Genomic DNA, 19,758 nt, shown 5'->3' on the forward strand with positions numbered 1-19,758 from the left:
GGGGCTGCTAAGAATTACATCGAGGTCCCAGCGCGCCCATCGTTTTGGAAGCACGAGGAGTGGCTGTACCAGCTGACCTGGAGTGACGTAAACATCACCACGGGAAATGAAGTACACACCTTTGTGATTTACTTGTTTTATTTTGCTCTTGCAAGCAGCCACAAGACAGGCTACGGAAGAATAAATAAGTTAAAGCAGATAGCGTAGCAATGTCTACCACCCCAACGTTGAGATGCTTGACTTTGTAAGGACAGAGTGCTTTGTTGCTGTACCTGATTCGGCGATCAGGCAGTAACTGACCAGAACTAATCGAAGTCAAGTATTTCCCCCTTTGGCCAAAAAGATTTTTAAACATGCCCTCAACCAACTCAACAATAATAAAACGTAGAAAAAAACCTCTTGTAACATCATATAGTCATATCTGTTTGTTCCGAGTGCGTCAGTCTGTTCCAAAATACTTCTGTCCAAAGTGAGTTGGTGCAACGGGATGAACTTCTGTAGTTAAAATGGTGATCTCTGGGAATTCCTGGATGATGGATTTGGCACCTTTTGAGAGAGGGCAAAGGCAATAATGACTACAGCACTGCAGCTCTAGTTCAGCACCACATGTTAAATCACGATTAGCAGAATTCCGTAGGTAAGTCAGGCTCTGTTCTTCCAGCTCCGCGTCACATTTCTGCCTTAGCTGACTGCCTCTGAGGAGAAACTTCCTGAATTGAGTGGATTGCTTTTTTGGGTTTTCCTATCTGGATTTTTCTTCTCTTTACCATACACATATACTCCCAATCTAATCACCAAAGTGGTTACAGACTGCCAGGAGTCACTCGCTGCAGTTCAGTTGACTTTTTTGATAGTGACTTCTGCCATGGCCAATTTTTAAAACAATGCACAAGATCCATTTTCCTACATCACAGAAACAGACGTTCCCTTTCTGGATCCCCTTTTACAAGTTAAGATCTTTAACATGCAGACAGGACAGTTCTGTAGCTTCATTTACCTCCCGCTCCTTACAGAACTGGTATTCTTTTGGTGGTGGACCAGCTCAACGCCATCCGTGGGCTGCTACAGTCCAGAGCAGCAGCAGGACTGGCATTGCTTTGTGAGCCACTGCAGCATTTTGTGCAGCTGGCAGCGCTGCAAATTCCTGCTTTTAGGCACACTTCACCATTTGCAGTTTTGCCATTGGGCGTAACAGGCCTTGTCCTTTCTGCTAGCCCACTCCGCTGCCCGCACCAAACATGTCGCTGTTCACGCTCAGTTTTACAATTCAGCCAGAAAAAAAAAAAAAGAAAAAAACCTCTCTTCTGAGCAAAGCGATGCTGCTATCGTTATTTGCAAAGGAACAGCTCTTCACCGCTGTCTGAAGCGCGTGACTAACGTAACTCTTCCCCATTAAACGTACCTGTGCTCGCTCTTCTGTCCCCCCCGCACCCCCTCGACTTACCATGAGGTGTGGAGAATAGGCTTAGCAGGATAATGACACTTGGTTGTACGCCGTGTTCTACAAGAACTTTGACAGCCTCAATGACGGTATTACCAGTACCTGAAAGGGGAAAAAGGGAGATTTTTATTTTTTTTTTTCCCCTGGGTGAGGAACTTGTCCTAGGCCATCCGACAATATCCGTGTTAACATTGGTGTGTGACTGAATACTGGTGATACTGTCCTTCCCCACCGGAAAACTATCACCTCTGCACGTATTAATTGTAGAAAACTTTGGTCTCCTGATGAAGGAACTTCATCTCTACTCTGACACAGCCGACTCTGCCAGGTTTTAAGCACTGGAGTCGGTGGATTTTGTTAAAGCCCTGAGGCACGAAAGCTCATCTAAAATAGTAAAATGGCAATTAAGAGCTCCATGTGTAGAACCAGAATTAAATATCAGACTGGAAAAGTTACTTCATCCTGACAAACTCCTTACCATGCTGACCAGATTTTTTCTCTTTTGGTAGTATTAACTCTATTTAATTTTAAAATAATTTACTTCTAGGATTATAATATTAACCCAACAGTGTCTTTTAATAGCATGAGAAAAATACTGTTTGAGGCTCTTCTCATGGCAAAATTTAAAAAATTAAATCTATATCAAGTCTTGATGCTTCAGCCTTTCTCACAAATGCAGGCATGCCCAAATGATTTGCTCTGCATTCATGCTGGTGCAGGCTGACTCATACGTATTCTGGCACAGCCTGATAAATTCCCTGCTCTGTCACCTAAATCAAGGAAAAAACCTAATCAAAGCCCCTGAAATTTGGGAATTTTCCTTTAAATTCAGCGCACTCACTGTTCAGATGAGTCTGACTGTACGTAATGATGAAAGACACTTACTTAGTATTGGGTACATAAGAAGAACTTTTCTCCTGTAAATGTCTGGTGGAAACTTAGCGTAGTATACTTTCGCTCGTTGAGTCTCCTCGTCGCTCTGTATCAGGATTTTTCCTATGCGGATTGATCTACAGCAGTCTCGTAAGCCTTGTTCCATTGCCTCTCCTCAAAACGAGCAGCAAAAAAACCCAACAACAAACAGTTACGCGCTAAGAAACGGCACAATTGCAAGATGCTACAATAAAACAGACAGTCCCAATACTGTATTGGTGATGAGTTCTAAAAAGGAGATTTTTTTCCCCAGTTCTAAGTGTTAAAAACACTGGAAGCTATTTTCCTTTTTTCTCTGTTCAGACAGCAAAAGGAGTCTGCTTGGTGTTACTTAGCTCCTGGGTATTAGTGTTCCCACACACCAGTGCTAAGCTCTCAAAGGCGAGAGCTGGAAGCGTCAAAACAAAGGTGTGGGGTTTGGAGAACATCTTTGAGCTCTGCCCAGAGACACCACGGCGCAAAATGTAGCGCAGGAAGCTGTGGACCCACTGGATTTTACGTCACAGATACAAAGGCTTCCGCGGCATTGGGCAAAATAACAGTGACTCTGCCACCACTGAGCACGGTTTATTTGGAGACCTGTCTCTGAGCAGAAGTAGTTAGCGGCACACCAGGAAGGACGTTGGCCTGGCCTCTCGCCGTTAACGGTTGCTAGAGAAGAGGCCAGATGAAATCTGTTGCAGCTCTTTGTCTCCTAAGAAGTTAATGAAACGTATTACTTGACATTCTGTGATCAAGGATACCTAGGAAAGAGTAACAACTGGCAGGTCTGGGTAAAGCTTTGCTGTAGCGAAGTGTTGTTGCACATTTTTGAAAGCAAGTGGCTTACAGGTTTCCAAAACGTTTAATTGGTGCTCGTTCGACAACCAGAAACTGCCTACCGCTTCTCATTATGCTGACTCCGCAGTTTCCCTTTTCAAATCTGACTCCTTCATACTTGTGTCCTGTGAGAGGAAAGAAACCAGACGTCAGTGGCAGTGACTGCTCCCTTCTGCCCCATCGTAATGTCCCTTTGGGGGACGCTGTCTTACGTGACCTTGGTGTGAATGGAACCGAGATCCCCCGACTACCGCGGGGACAACAGCGAGCTCCACGTCTCTCAACAGGTGGCATGAACCAACCTGCACAGCATATCCTGCGGCCCTCAAACGAGCAACGGGAACAGGGCCAAAACCATAATTGGGAACGCGCTTGTGCTTTTTTTTTTACCTTTAAAAGTTGTGTCAGAAAAGTGGCACAGAAGTGATCCTTTCCAAGTATGTGTTTTATAACTCAGGTATTCTGTGATTATTTTAAATGAAGGATGCTATGCAAAATAAAGGTAAACAGTTATGTCCCCTAAGAAGCCTGGTAAATGCAGTCCAGTGCTGCAGGTGGAAGAGTTAGAACTGAAATATGATGCTACAATGCCACTGTCATTGTGTTCTTGATCACTGAAAGAAAAAAGTGGGCAATGGTATGCATATGAGAGAGATACGATCATCAGTACTGTGAGCTCAGGTCTCTCTGTTAATTCAAAGATAAAGACAGCAAAGCAAGATTGTCCCAGTCATAGTTCTTCAGATCTAACCCCAGAAGCCAGTAACGAGCTTGCCCAGCACCACTGCTGGGAAGAACACGTGGTGATGTTCCTTACAGGTGTGGCACATTCCCCTGCCTGACTGAAAAAAGTCCAAAGGCTCCCTTAAAGGAGAAAGAATAGGGTGTTTCGCTGATGTCCTTGAGGGGTGTTCTGCTTCTGAGCCCGGAAGACCAGAAATCACCTGTGCTTATGGCATCTTACAAATGCTTGGAGGGAAAGAGCTCAGCATAGATAAGCAGGAGTTCATGCAGAAGCATCTGAGTTCTCAAGGGACACTTCCTACTGGAAGAGCTCGGCTGAGGCCATTTTAGCTCCCTCGCTGGGCACAGGTGTGGAGTGAAAGGGGAAACACCCTGACTGCAGAGCTAGGACAGTTTCAGACAGTAAGACTCTTATCTACAGTGTGGCTGGAGTAAGGGTAGGAAACTAAGTCTCTTCACCAAGGTGACGTGTGCTCAGAGGGCAAGGTCCGAGACTGTCTTTGCCCATGGCCAGGGCAGTGGCCCACTCAAAAAGAACTTTAGCGTTTCCAAGTGATATTACTTGCAGGGGACCTGCCAGTCAAACCATGTAATGCAGAGAGAAGATGGTCATCAATCTATCTGTCACCGACTGACCTGGAACAGATCTGACACCAATGCTCAAGAAGTGAAGTAGCTGCTGTTTTATTTAAAAAGGAGCAAAGGTAAGTGATTGTGCCTCCTGAGTGCCTTCCTAACCTCTGCCTGGTTTCAGAATTGAGTGTTTTCGGTCCATCTTTTCTCTAACTAAAAGTAAAGACGCACAAATGATTTACTGCGAAGGGCAGAGGGGAAGAGGGTGTGAATGTACAGAGCTGCTCTCACCCTGCAGAAATGGAAATGAAATTCTCAGGGGGAAGAGCACTCGCCTGGTGTATGTCTTCCAGGTGTGCTGTGGGTTCGCAGCGTGTACTTGAGCGGTTCCCAAGAAGTTGCTGATGCACTAAGCAGCTACCTCTGAGTAATGCAGTTACCTTACGTAACTTTACAGTTAATAGGAGCAAACCAAAATTACTGCAATGGGTTCCCTCTAGTGTCAACACAGCCACTTTTTATTTCCTGCTTATCATCACTCCCAGCTAGCCCCCAGTTGCAAACAGAGATGGATTTAGGCTGGCATGGCAAAACTGCTTGTGCCAAGTACTTTTTCTTTAATGGGCATGTGAAGTGTCATCAGTTTTAATTCAACATTGCAGTATGGGCAAGTAAACTGATCTTGCACATACACTGGTAAATTTTCATCACGGTTTTGCAAGACCAGTTTAAAATCTTAGTCAAATGACAACTATGGGACTGTATGTTTTGCTCAATTGCGTTGTCACGCACCTTCCAGCTTTTTAAATACTGGAAGGGACCTTAACTCTGTACTTTACCCTGAATGTTACACTGTTTCAGCCTCAGGCTCCCCAGGGAAGTGGTCATGGCACCAAGCCTGTCACAGTTCAAGGAGCGTCTAGATGACACTCTTAGTCACGTGGTTCAGTTTTAGGTAATCCTGTGGACTCGATGATCCTTACGGGTCCCTTCCAACTCAAGATATTCTATGATTCTTGTAACAGTTCCGTATTTTTTTTATATTAGTTAAGCTTCCACTTCCAGTCCTACCTAGGGGAGGAGTAATTTCCCACGTACCTGTTGGAGTGGTCACGGTACATTCTGTGTACGGCAGTTGATTCAGTCCCTCTTCAACCACAAGTCTGATCTGTAGAACCAAAGAGATCAGTCAGCTTAAAGGGATTTGTTATCTATGGAGATAAGATACTAAATGTTAGTACTTCTTACAAGTAACACCTACCAGCCTGAAGGGTCTAAAAGGGTCTCTTTAATAGTAGTTAGAGACTGACTTTCGAGACCTTTTGGGGGTGATGCCTATGTTTTGTCCACAAATCAAATTAAGGCATTACAAAACAAAACTGAGGGGGGGTGGGGTGGGGTGTGTTCATCAGCAATCATAAAACTGACTTTATTTATATCTGGCAGGCATAGGCATCACAGACAAATTTTTCTCAACAAATGAGCGAAGCACCAATACAACTTCATTTTGCTGACAGAAAATACTAGTGAGAAAAAGGGAAAATTCACCCTCTCTCAGTTGCCCAGCAGCTAGGCTCTGAGGTCTATTTTCACATCCATATTTCTATGACTAAACTGCAGTGGGGCTGCCAGAAGAGCCACAGAAGCTGCAGCAACGTAAACGCACCACCGAGTGCCCAAAGACAAGTCAGCAGATCTAGAAATCTCTTTATCACCTTCTTCTTCTGGCACCTGCCAGCTGTGGTTACTATGGGATGCTCTGCCAAGCACCTGCGCGTTCACATGGTACAGATGGCCCAGTTCAGCAGGGACATCTCTACTGGAGGCGCAGCTAGTAAGCCACACACCCCTCCAGCCTCGAGTGGCCAGAAAACCTCCAGCTCTCCCCTGGTGCTGGCCCTGAAGCTATACCCTAGGCAAAGTTACCAAAACGTATTCATCTGAACCCAGAATGACTGCCCATGAAAGATGCTCTGGGTATTAAAGATGAAAAAATTCCCTCTGCTAGTGAGCCAATGATTCACAGCCCAGAACTGCTCAAGGAAAGCTACTGCCAAGCCAAAGATGAAACCTGTTAAGCAGAAGTCACCGTATGATGTCAGAAATGAGGTGATTGCTCCTGGGACTGAGCAAGTATACTGCTCACTTCAGACGTTTCTTATTTCAGAAACAGGGCAGAGCAGATTGGGAGATTTTTTTTCTGTTATTCCATCCTGCCCTCGTTCCTAGCACACAGGCAGCCTCTACTAGGAATTAGAAACAGTCCCTTAAATTTACAATCCCTCTTTGAAGATATTTTTAGTCATTTTAGTACCACAATTTTTTTCCTAGAGTTGGGTTTGTGGCAGCCGTATTCAGAGGTGGTGGTCAGACTAAATCAGTGAAGGGGTCAAAGGGCGCAACTGACATATAACGGGAGCAAAAGACTGAAAAAGCAATTCACGGGGTAGTATTTCCACTGTAGCAAAGCTGCATATGGGAAACGGGTCCTTCTGAACTGTCAGTCCCCTTTGTGCTTGACTCATTGCATGTTTGGTGGCTCCAGGAAGCGTATGTAGAGAAGCCAGCTCTACTACCTTCCTCCTCCTCCTGCCTCTCTGCAGGGTTTTTGACTCAGTCTTTTGACTCAGTCACTTTAATCCTGAGACTGAAGGCACCAGTGTTCTTCTACCGAAAGACACATCTTCTCACCTAAACAAGGCAAAAAATCCTTGATTTAATTTTAGGTTTCTGCGACATTTGTACACAATTTTATTTTGCTTTTTTTTTAAAGTTATTTCACCAAAAAAAGCCAACCTATAAGCCAGGTTTGGAAGAAACGCTTTTTTTCATGCTACTGTCATGTTGACAGGGTTAGCATCGCTCCACATTATCTGCCAAAAGTTTAGAGTAAACCAGTGAAGGTCTACAGTCAAGTTTTACTTGGTTTTACTACAAGTATCAAAGTTTTATACAGAGGCTGGGAAGGATTCTTCTGTAAACTTGTCAGTGTTGATAAAGCACTTACTTACTTTTGCACTACGCTTTCTGCTGCCCCCACGCTCAGGGATTGTAATTTCCACCTCTTTTTCTCTCTGGCCCTCAGAACCAGCAGCCCTGCTCCTCTCCCAGAGAGGTGGTTGCCATTGCTTGGAAACTAAAGCAGGTATTATTATGGCCCCACATGAAGCAGGGAAGTAAAGCTTTGGTCCCAAGGTAGAAGAGTTTGACCAAAAATTAAACCTATGAATTAAAGTTATCAATAACAAAAACAAAGTCTATTTTTAATTGGAAACAAAAAAAGCTAAAAGGGATGTTAAATTCTAGCAAGCCTAGTTAAACTGTCAAGGCTTAGAGAGTTATGCTGAAGTTTTAGATTAAACATTTAATGCTGATATACAAAATTATATGTCAACGTGCTCATTTATTACAGGTCTACCTGTCTACAAGATTTAGCAAAGGGAAATACTATTTGCTTGAAACCTTCATTAGTACAAGATCTGTTAGAACTGTTAGCAAAAACAATAGTTAATAGATGTCGAAGGAGTTTTAGCTAACTACCACATAAACATTTCAAGGATATGAAAATGCTAGTGAAATCTACCTTTTCTCAGCCAATTAAGCACATGAGTAAAGTCTCCTTGCCACACTCAAATACCACTGAAGAAATCAGGTTTAACCAGTTCCTCAGAGTCCATGAACAGAGAAATTTGGATACAGGCAACTACAGAAAGCAGACTGACAGTACTCTCATTTAGAAGAGGTGTAATCACTAAATAGGGAAACCAGCCAGGGTGCAGTCAGAGGTGCTGCTGCTCTGACCAAACAAAACTGGAAAAATGGGAGCCCTTTCAGAGCCACCCCAAAAGTCATCTGTGATCCTCAGCAGTTGCATGTTACAACTCTTCCACTTGCCTGCAATTTGGAAAAAGGTGAGGCATTTAAATGCCAAGAAACCAGAATTTAAATAAATTCTGGAGTGACCATTATTATCTTCCCCTATTTGTGGGAAGACAGCAGTCTAACCGTATTTTATGTGACAGCCATGCATCATCTCATTTCCAAGATCACAGTAATTCCTAGGGGGATCCTCTAACCCATTATGTTGTAGCTTTTCTTGGAAGCTGAAGGGAAGGCAGAGTAGTGGGGCTGTCAGCCATACTTCATATCTATACAGCTCTTTGCTCCTCAAGATTTCAAACCACTTTTAAAGTATGCATTATCACCCCCCTGGAAGAGAGGCAGAAAGGTGACGTGACCTGTTCAGGGTTATGCAGGGAGTTGCTGGTAGGGCTGAGAAACTAATTAATTCCTCAACCTCAGACCTCCAGTCAAACCACAAAATGTACCTTCTGCTGAAAAGCACCACTGTACTTGTGAACTGAGGCTGTAGGTCAGTGCTGTGTAAACAACAAACAGCTGCCTGAATCCAGGCTGCAAGTCAGTTTTGCTTGGTCCTTGCCAAAATTCTAGACATGCAACGTCCTCTGTGCCTCTGGGAGATGGCTCCTCTTCCTGTTACTCGCCTGGCCTCAGCCCACAAAAACACACCGCTCAGCTGGTGTGCAGCACCAGCTTAACTTCACAGGGCTGGACGTAGCTTATTGTGTACCTCCTACTGAGCAGGCCTTGGAAAAAAGATTCTCAGGTGGTCTCAGTAAAAATGCTGTGGGCTTTGTGAGCATCTCACTAGTTCTACAGCAACCCCGCAAGGTGACATCAATTAAATGCTTCCACAGTGCGTGGCTGCTGGGCAGCACACATACAAGGGTTCCGTGTGAGCCTCTTGCACTGGGAGGAGTTGTCTGCCAGCGTTTCTCAAATTGGTCTCACTACCACTTTGGAGTCTACCTGTCCAGATATCTACTACCACAAGTCATAATGATTGATCGTCTCCTGTGTTAGAGGCTTACTTCCCACAGCTGCCTCTCCTCCTTTACAGACACTAGATGGGTTGTCTTCATCCTCATGACTTTAACCCCACATCTTTCAGCTTCAGGATCACAGCACTGGCAGTGGCTTTCAGAAACTCCCTGCTAACCTTTACTGCCTGTTAACTCCTTTCTCTCACAAGTACCTTTGAACATTTCTTTTGTGTCATCCCCTTACGTGTGAAACAAACTGCCAGAAGAAGAACCTGTACCACCAGAAATTCATCAGCTTTAGAATCCCTCCTTAGGACCTCTTCCTATGGTGACCTTATGAGATACTGCCACTAACAACTGCCAAGCTAGTCGCAAGCTTAACTTCATTCTCATTTTCTCTCTGCAACAAGATGTATTCTGTTACCCTACAATCCCATGCAAACGTTTCTTCTCTTCCTGTATTGCATCTTGCCATTAAGCTCTGTTTGCTAACTGGGTGGAAAACATCGCATGTCTTAACTATGTTTGAACCCCACCGAGGTTAGCAGAGACCACGTCCCACATGAAACTAACTGTTCTTCGCCACACCTAGGAATAACACACAGAAAATGAGATAGTCCTACATACTGTTTTGCATAAAATTCCTCCTACAAAATGGAAAACAGACTAGCGGGTTTGTAGCAAACATCTGCGTGACCAGCAAACAGAGGCGTTTCTGTGAAGAGCAGCTCCCTCTCTGTACAAGTGCTGGCCAGCCCGTAGCAGATGCTGGTACAAGGGCTTGAATTTAACTCACTGCCTGGAAGCTGCAGTTTCTAGCAATGAGGGGGAAAAAAATCAGTGCTTCCCTCAGAATGGTGCAGGACCTCCAAGTAAAGTGAGAAGGTCAGTGGGAGAGGTCCTTCGCGCTAATTAATGACAGTAAGGTACAGTCAAGACTGTTAAGGGTTTTCCTGTCAGTATTAGAATAGCCATTGTTTATCTCTTTTTTTAAAATACAGATTAGGAATATATAGTGCTTCTCTTTAATTCAAAGAAGTTGGCAGGAATGAATACTCCTTAAAGGGCACAGCACGATGGGAACCTAATACAAGGTAAAATGAGAATGTTAACCAGAAACCCTTCCTGTGAAAGGAGTGCTGGTGGGGAAGGGGCCTGACCCCTGCACTGGAGACCTATACCCCGTAAACGTGTGGGATTGCTGGTGTAGACCTTTGTTGGCTTCCTGAATCTTATTTGCACATTTAAGCACGTGAAGAACCTGAAACCACAAAACCAGGAAGAACGACATGTAGTCGAGCTAGTCTTTCACAGGCGGTGGATGTTTCCTGGGCTGTTCCTACTCGTCTAATGAACGGTAAAGGACACGTGTCTGTTTAAACGGTATCTGCTGAGAACTGCCGGCACAGAACGAAGTCGGGGCTGCGACTTTCTGCCTGTCCGTTATGACGTGCTATTGGCAAAGAAGGCACTCCAGTGCCAGTCAGTCACTTGGTCTACGAGTTATGAGTGATGGGATTTGTTGGCTTGGGCCTTTACTGTTCTTGGTGAATGCGAATGGAAGAAACATCCTCAAGAAGGGAAAGGCAGGGGGGAAAGTGGAAAAGCTGCAAAGATAAAAAGCACTGCAGTTACAATCTTAGGTTGTGGTCATATCTAAGCCCTGAGCAAGCCTGGATCAGGTGTGGATTAAGATTGGGCTCATCACAGGAAACGTGCCTGCTGTAGCAAATGGTGCTGGTAATTGAACGGTCTCTGGACCCACCTTTGCTAGAGGGGGAAAGAAAGACTTTCCTTGTTAATGAACAAGGATTTGCAAACAGCAAACACCCTCCTGAATACAAGGAAGTATATGATTGGCCTGAGTGTTGTGGTTTTCCTTAAGCATGTAATTTAAAGGAGATAAAGGCTGCATTCCCAACAGCCTTTGTTCTGACTTACTAAAACGTGTGAAAACTTCAAATTGCTTTGTCCCTGCTAGTAAATACCATATGGCTAAAAACAAATTTGCAGCGTGGATGCACCCAGAGCTACTAATCTAATACACAACAAGTGCCAGGAGGCACTTCTGCATGCAAGCAATTGTTAACATCTAGACTGTAAGAAATTGTACAGCTCTGTTCACAAGATCAAACGTATTGTTTCAAAGTAAAACTGAATTATCTCTAGCCTCTGTGCATCTGTTTTTAAACAGTATTCTCTTATTACTACTGCTCTCTGTCCTGAAGTAGTTGTGTTTGATAATAACGTGGTTTCTGGAACCCTTTGAAATGAAAGCAGTCCATAACAGAGAACAGAAGTCCCTATACAGAAAGTTGCTGTCAAACAGCAATTTCCTTTGTGTAGAAAAGTTGCTCTCACACCACCATTATTCTATCCTCAAAGACCCATTTTATGGAAGAGTTACAAAGTACAATACCAAGAAGAAGAAATTCTTCACCTACCAGTCGATCAGCAGAAAACACGAAGTCTCCTCTACTGGATTTCCTGAAAAAGGTAGTAATTTATATTTTAAATTGGGGAATAATTTTAAGAACATTGCTTAAATATAATATTAATTCAAGGACAATATATTCTAAAGGCAATTCAGAGAAAAGTCTCCTACCATATACATAATTAACCCCACAGAGATTCTGCTTCATGGGTTTCCTGCTTGGTGGCAAAGACTGAGATGCAGTGAGCTAACACAGGGATTTGCCTCTTACTACTGGCAACGTTGCTGCACTGTACCAGGAGGAATTAAAGCATGAAAGCATAAGGATGATATTCTGTAGGTTTCCCATTGTACTACCATTCCAGCTCGGTTCCAAAACACTTCACAAACTCACATGTGCACCAACCTGGTACATTCCCTACAGCTCTGAGCAAGAGAGCTTTGCTCTGCCTGTTCTTAAGTCAATCAGAAACCATGGGTCAATGGTAATGCAGATCCCTAGCCCTGAGACTGAGTTAACACACCTGATAAGCAGGATATCTATCGCATCTTATCTGGAATTCATTCATAGTGTGACTAGATTAGTAAACTTGAGACTAAAATGAGCAGGGATTAATGAGTATTCCCATGAAAACACCTCTCTGCCATCTTATTAGCTTGGGTGCAATTTTTTGCTCATGTGACTGCATGGCTTTTGGCCCATTCAGAAGACAGAGTAAGCTCACCTCCTCCTGCTACATACTGTGTAGGTATGCTATGTTAAAAGCCTGAATTTTAAAAGCAGTTTTTAACACCTTGCTTCCCATGTCAAGACCAACTCTCACCACACAAGAGTAGGACAAATTTCCAATTAAGGAGCCAATGCTTACAGTATGCTAGCCTTAAAAACACTCAGACAAAGCATCAGCATCATAAGCAGGTACTTTTTAATGAAATTTTCTATTAATCACAGCAGGCATACCCCTCTCTCATTTTCAAACCATGATACTCTGGATGTCTCCTTAAATACCATAGAGAGTTTTGCATTTAATCCCCAAGATTCTGCAACATCTTACGTTTACATGAGTGAAAGTCAAGAGGTTTGTCTGCTTATTTCCTGGGCAACTGGTAACTTAGCCACACTAAAAAAAGGAGTTTTAAAAACAGTGTCAGCCTAATCTAATTTCTTTCCTTGTGCTAATAACATACTATTAAAAATGCTGTTTGTTTTTATTTTTTCCTTCTTTCTGGTAATGACACGATATTCGTAACTTTCTGCTACTTTGACATTAACCAGAAGGGCAATGCTCAAAAAACCCCCAATCCCAAAACCACAAAAAACAACCCCCAAACCCCTACAATTATGCAAACTAATTTTATTAAGATTTTTGAAGGGATTAATATTTCCTTCTGTGGTGTGTATAAATATTTTTTAAAAAGGGAAGTGGCAAAGTGGTGCATCTAGGTTCTTCCAGACTATGGCATTTCAGGAAATTTAGCCGTATTTCATGAATGGGTGGTAAGACAAACCCAACAATGTCAAGACTGCAGTTTTGACTGCAAAGCGATACATGTTTAGAGTGAATACTATCAGTTATTAGCACAGATTACTAGGCTTTAAATTAACTACTCTATCCTTGCAGAAAGACACAGATGCTTTTATGCACAGTTCACTGAACACCCTTAGTCACTTATGCCTGTTTTTTGAGGGGAGGAGGACAACAGAAAACAACAGTGCATAAAAATGAGAGACAAATAATAGTAATACTGAAAATGACAGACCTCTTGTACACTGGCAGCTAGAAAGCTGTGACCAGATTTCAAGCCCCACATCGTAAGAGAATTGCTGGGGGCCAGAAAAAAAGGCTTACGTGAAAACACTTTAACTGTTCACCTTAAATACCAGACAGAAGTATAGAAAGTAATGATCGATGGCAGACTAGAACCTTGTTTAGCTTCTTAATCAAGTAACAAGACAACATCTAAAAAACTGAGGCATTAAAACCTGACTTGTAGCACATGGCTAACAACACGAACATTGTGTTAAACAATATAAATTAGTTTCGTTTTGTTTCTGAAGGTATGGAAGCATGGCTGACGTACAACTGAAGTCACGTGCGTGTCTTAAGAGGTGAGAAGAAATGGGTTTGGGAATGTACCGTAATACAGGCTAACTGCAGGGTTTCTTCCTGCTTTAGCACTTGGTACTAGTTACAACCGCTGATACGGCTGTAGGCTATGTGGGTTGTGGTCTGACGTGCTTTAGTAATTCCTGTTTCTCTAGTTACCTTACAGAAGAAATTCTTGAGCAACGTCCAGGGTACTGGGAAGGCAAGACTGAAAAAAACCCGCTTCCCTAAACAGAATTTGTAAAAGGCCTTTATAAGAAAACTTAAGGCACTGGACAAACTGTTGCCATTAAGGGGAGATGATGTAGCTGAGAAACAGGACCATGTTCTACCTGCAGCACTTCAGTACTTAATGTACTTCAGTACTTAATTTTTGTCAGTGCCTGGGCTGGGGGAGGGGGGGGGTGGTATGCAAAAGGGATTCCACCCTTCCTGCCTGCAGTAGTCATCTTTACTCATCACAGGTGAGTTACACACTCCTGAATCATCCTACTCTGTATAGCAGTCAGGACTGTGTGTCCTACCACTTTACTGTCTTCATTTCTATATTGTTCACCCAGTTCCCTAAGGAATAAGAAGCCTTCGCAGAACACAACAGAATGATCTCGTGTAACAGACACAATAACCTTTAAATACCTACATTTAAATCATGTCTATTGTTAAATCAGGAGTTAAAATGACACTACCAATCTGAGCTAATGAATATGCTTCTACAGAAACCAGAGCTCTCCATTACAAATTGCTGCACTACTCATTTCAGCTTCCAGATCCCCGGTTCTAATCTGTGCAGGACAGAAATGACTTTGAGATCATATCCTCCTTAGAAAGATGCTGTAACCATTCCCAAACAGTAAATACTTAAACGCATCAGTTCACATCCCATTAGAGGACTCAAAACTCATATCCAACACACAGTGTAAAAGGCGTCTGCCCACCCGTTAAGCATTCGCTAGGTGGAAAAGAGAACAAGCCTGAGGAAAAACGAGCAAACCCACGCACACTCCAGTTGAGGTGATCTATCCATCTCCTCGATTCTGGCACACAGAACTAGTTCTTGTTAACTTTAATGAAGCAAAAGAAATATATGGTCATTTCAGTCTATCAGATGGCCATTACTGATTCAGCCAGCTGTCTCTGAACCCACCACAGGACATGATGATGACCAGCCACATGAAGGTGGGTTTTTCTTTTATAAACTGGATGGTTATCCCAATTGAAAGGCTGTGATTTCCTTCTCTGAATCCTCTCAGGAACAAGGAAAGAGCTTTCCACTTTTCTGAGCAGCTCACACTATGGACAAAATAGAGTCCCTGAGGTCTTCTGCATCTGGCCTGACCATCCTTAGCTTCACGTAAGCATGCCTGATTCTAACTTGCATTGCACTGGGAGTATCTATCCCTTCCTTGCTTCACAGTAATAGTCCTAAATTGACTCGTTTTCCCCCTACTTTTGTTCTGTTTCTGTCCCCCCAGTAGTCTGCCTTTTAATTTCTGGCCTTTTCACGTGATTGCTGTACCTGGAACATCCATCTTCTGCAGCATTAAGTAATCCAAATATCCTCCTTGAGTTAAGGCAGCTCTGGTGTTACCTGTTCTTTTTTTAATCCAGAAAGATTAAGTGACAGGTATCTAATTGCTCTGGAGATGACACAGCTCTTCCCTCTTCCCCAAGCAGTGTATGTGAACACACCCTTTTGTCAGTTTAAATTGGATTTTTTGACCAGTAGCTCCTCTTAGCTGTATAGCTGCTTATCCACAAATACGATACTTCTTCTGAGTTTCTTTTAGCACTTGGTTTGAATGCTACAGTGGTCATAGAGTCATCTTAAGGCAGATTACACCTGCCCAGGGAAAGGTTACTCCAACAGTTTCTAACCAGTGCGTAAGAAATCCTCTCACCCTTGCAGCTGAGCGCATTTTAGCATCTTTCTGAATGACAGGCACTAAAATAGGCCAGTCCAAGGTCTCTTGTTTACTGAGATGCAGCTGACTTTCTGGGACAGAATGTAAAAATAATGTTTCCCCACTGTCCTTACATACAAAGCCTACACCTGCCTTTCCGAGCAGGCTGTTGTCCAGTTTTCCTCACTGGTTGGGAAGGGAGCTTGGAAGTGACAGTTACATCTCCACTGCCAGGGCAGCATCACGCTCAGGATAAAGCACAGTTTGCTATCACTGCAGCTGTTATGAGTAATTCGTTATTTACAAGTCTTATTCTGTACTTCCCCTTACCAAAGTCTTGTGCAATGAAGCTGACGCAACTCTAAAAAAATCTCTTCGAAGTTAAAATATCAGCTGCTGGTTTCTGGATAAGCTCACTATAACCAGAAATTTTATTAAATGTATTTGCAAGAGTTCAAAACCTACTTACAACAAAATAATAATAAAAAAACTTCGCTGGGTACAGTAACCACATTGCTAGTATTCGCCTAGATACCAAACTACATGCCATTTCCTTTTCACTAACCTCAAAACCTTTTATAGGCCATCCCCAAGCCTAGTTTGGATTTCCTCTCTCTCTCTCTGCTTAGCCCACTCACAACTTCTCTTTCTGCTCTGCAGGGAAGCTGCCAGGCAGACATTCTCACCTGCAGAGACCTTTTGTGTGGTCTTGCCACAATTGCCCTCCTTACATCGTGACTGCGCCACCTCTGTGTGTTCCTGCCTGCAATGAGATTATGTTTTTCCACAATGCTTTGAAGATTAAAAAAAAAAGTAGTTTAAGGTAACAAGGCTCATGTAAGCTAATAAAATTAATGTAGGTATTGTCTTTGACAGATGATGATTAGTTTTGCATAAAAATGTATTAGTGTTATTAGCTACAAAGTTAAGCACTCAAGAGCCAGGAAATACTAAAACGTAGACTACGCAGATGGACAGATAGGAAACAAGGGGAAGAACTGTGTCTGTGCTATGTGTTAGTTATTGCAGATGTTAGAAAGCCAATGCATTGCAGGAAGAGAAGGTTTCATTCAGAACCTGATCACTCTATCAATAAACTTGATTTCACACCTCTGTGTCTACTGGCGGTTCTTGCATTAGACAAATTGTGATTTTAATAGATGGCCGCTACTTATGTTTGTCATATGTTGCATGCTAAATTTAATACCTTATAATATCACCTTCCAAGTGCTGAACAATCAAAGCTACAAATGTGATCAGTGGGAGGTATGCTTTCAACAACTGAGATGCTATGTAAGGCATAATAAAACATTCGGTCTTAAGTATCTCACATTGGATGTTCAGCAGTGGGGCACAATTTTGCATGGATTTCTGCACTTCAGCTTAAGATTTGTAAAACTGGAATAACACCTTCATGTCTCACAAGGTATGGCGGCAGCAACGGCTCTTCGTGACACAAAGTGACAACAATGGAAAACAAGGCAGTCTCCTTTGTAGGTAATGTGCCCTAAGTAAACAAACTGTTCTCTTTGTCTGCCTCCCTCCTTCATACTGTCTCTCTCCCATTCCTCCCAGCCCACCATGGTCTAGTCTCTATGTTATCCCCAACTTACTGTTCCAAAACTATTCTTTTTCCCTAATTTGTTCCAGTCCCTGCTCCTCAAACATCTGATTCCAGTTCATTTTCATTTCAGCTAGTCCCACTTTTCTCCAATCTTTTTCTTATTTCTAGCTCTCTCAGGATGCCCTTGTGATCTGCTTTCTTCTGGTCATCCTTGTCCAAAAATCCTTAACACCCCCCCTCACTAATACCGACTGCAAAGACTTGGCCCTTACATTTTCCTTCACATGATAGTCCCCATCTTCAGCAAAAACTCGTGTGTTTTCCCTGCCATTTATTCCCAAACCTAGCACCTGTCCTTTGCCAACCTTTAAATCCAGTCTGTGCTCCTACACCCGCGTTGCCTTAATTCACTTCCAGAAGAACGCTACAGATCCAGTTGCTATTCCTTCAGCAGCTCATTGAACATGTGTGAGGGGAGGGGGGCACAGGGTTGTTAACATACTCTTAAGACTGGTAAGGCAGTGCAACAGTAATCTAGTCAGCACTAAACACTGTGGGAAGTTTGCACGTGTTTATTTGATGTAGGATTCAGAAACCGGTACAGGCCAGCCTACCACTGCAAGTAGGCAGTGGTGGTGTATGCCATGCGGCAAGTTTCCTGCTAATGTAATGTGGAACATAGTGCTCGCAACTACCTACAGCCACAGAGACTGGGAAAGGTTCCCCACCCCATCCTGCGTACAGTATACGATATCCAGACAGTGGTAATGAGACCCAGCTCCTGCCAGGGCACGACGGTGTGACAATAAGCTACAGTTTCCTTTCTCAAGGGTTTTATACGCCTTTGTACGGTGATGATGTGGCAAGCAAGCTCTGAGCCCTCCACGGCGTGGAGGTACGCAAAAACCTCCTATCAGGGAGCGCAAAAATCTGCAAGAGGTTTTAAAAGCCGCCGAATTAATGTCTTTTGTCACCGACGGCCCCGAGGCGGAGCTGGCTGTCGAAGCCCCCCGGGTGCGCTGCCCGCCGCTGAGGCGAGGCGGAGACGAGGGGCGGGCGGGCCGGGCGCAGCGGCGGCGCACACCTTCCCGCCCTCCCCTCCCCTCCCCTCCCCTCCGGCCACACGTCACCAGAAATGGCTCCACCGCCGCGGCGCGGAGGCGCTGGCGTTAAGCCCGGCACGGGAGCACGCCCCGCCGAGAGGCCCGCCTACCGCCCCCGGGCTCGGCTACCGGCCTCGGCGGGGGCCATCCGGCTGACGGGACAGCCGCGCCGGGAGCCCACGGGCAGCGTCCGCCGCCGCATCCCTCAGGAGGCTGCGCTGAGCACGGGAGCCGGCACTGGAGGCCGGCCGAGAGCGGGCTCGGCGGGACTGCGGCTCCTTGAGGGAAAGGGGGGGCCGGCGGGCGGCGATCCCCCCCTCCGCCTCCCCCCGGCTCCTCCTCAGGCCACGCTTGCCGGCGCCCCGCGGCCTCCCCGGGCACTGCCACCCCGCCGCCCCCCGGCCCGCCGCGCCCTCACTTGTCCCTGATGATCGTCTGGAGCTCCCGGAGCTGGTCGTTCATGGGCAGCAGCTTCAGCTGCGGCCCGATCGGCGGCGCGCCGCCCTCCTCCGCGGGATCGGCGGCGCCACCGCCGCCACGACCCCGTTGCTGCTGCTGCTGCTGTCCGGGCTGGGGCAGCCGCTGTCCTCGCCGGGCTCCGCGAAGCGGATCAGCGGGAGCCGCCGCCCGCTGTCGTCGCCGCCGCCGGCTGCTCGTCCTCCGGCCGCGGGCCGAGCCGCTGATTCTGGCAGGGCATCGCCTCCATGCGCCGGGGCGCCCCCCCGCGCCGACCGTTGCCGCCACGCGCCGCGCCGGCCCCGCTTGCGCCGCCGCGAGGGCGGGGAGCGGGGGGGGGGGGGGGGGAGCGCGCCGGCCCGCCCTCGCTCCATTGGCTGCCGGCGCCGCCACTCAAGGCCGCGGCGGGAGCGCAGGCACGGGAGGCGGGCGGGGGGGGCGTTCCCCTCGGCACCTCGCGGCGCGGTGACGTCTGCTCCCCGCCGCTTTCCCGCGCTTCGCGCCTCTCTGTGGAGGCCGTCGCGCGCAGCGGGCTCCGCGGGGCAGCTCGGAGCCGGCGGGCGCTATCGGCCTGTCAGGGTCCGCCGCCAGCCGGCGGTCCGCGGCGGGAGCCTCGTCCGCTGCCTCCTCCGGATTCCCCCGGATTCCCCCGCCGCCTCCGGCTTTCCGGCAGGTCTTCCCCGGAGACCCCCTGTCAGCTGCAGGGCCCATTCGGCGAGGGGCTGAATGCCGCCTCTCCGAGCCCACCGCACCCGCCGCATGGCACCGAAGTTCTGCTGCAGGGTTTTTGTATGTATTTGTTTGGGTATGGGTTGGGTTTGGGGGACCTTTCAAGATA

General features: G+C 45.7%; 2 protein-coding genes across 2 annotated transcripts in view; both read right to left on the reverse strand.

The window, feature by feature from the left end:
- Positions 1–19,758, reverse strand: part of SLC16A2 (solute carrier family 16 member 2) — a 437,579-nt gene that overhangs the window by 66,512 nt on the left and 351,309 nt on the right. The window lies entirely within an intron of this gene.
- On the reverse strand, positions 127–19,170 carry LOC127019470 (uracil phosphoribosyltransferase homolog). The gene is given in 9 exon segments (XM_050901508.1): positions 127–546; positions 1,445–1,543; positions 2,327–2,488; positions 3,256–3,318; positions 5,609–5,678; positions 11,799–11,841; positions 18,883–18,976; positions 18,979–19,077; positions 19,080–19,170. Coding segments are annotated over 9 exon segments (828 nt in total). The 3' UTR covers positions 127–439.

This window comes from Gymnogyps californianus, chromosome 9 (assembly GCF_018139145.2).
Source record: "Gymnogyps californianus isolate 813 chromosome 9, ASM1813914v2, whole genome shotgun sequence".
Taxonomy (NCBI): domain Eukaryota; kingdom Metazoa; phylum Chordata; class Aves; order Accipitriformes; family Cathartidae; genus Gymnogyps; species Gymnogyps californianus.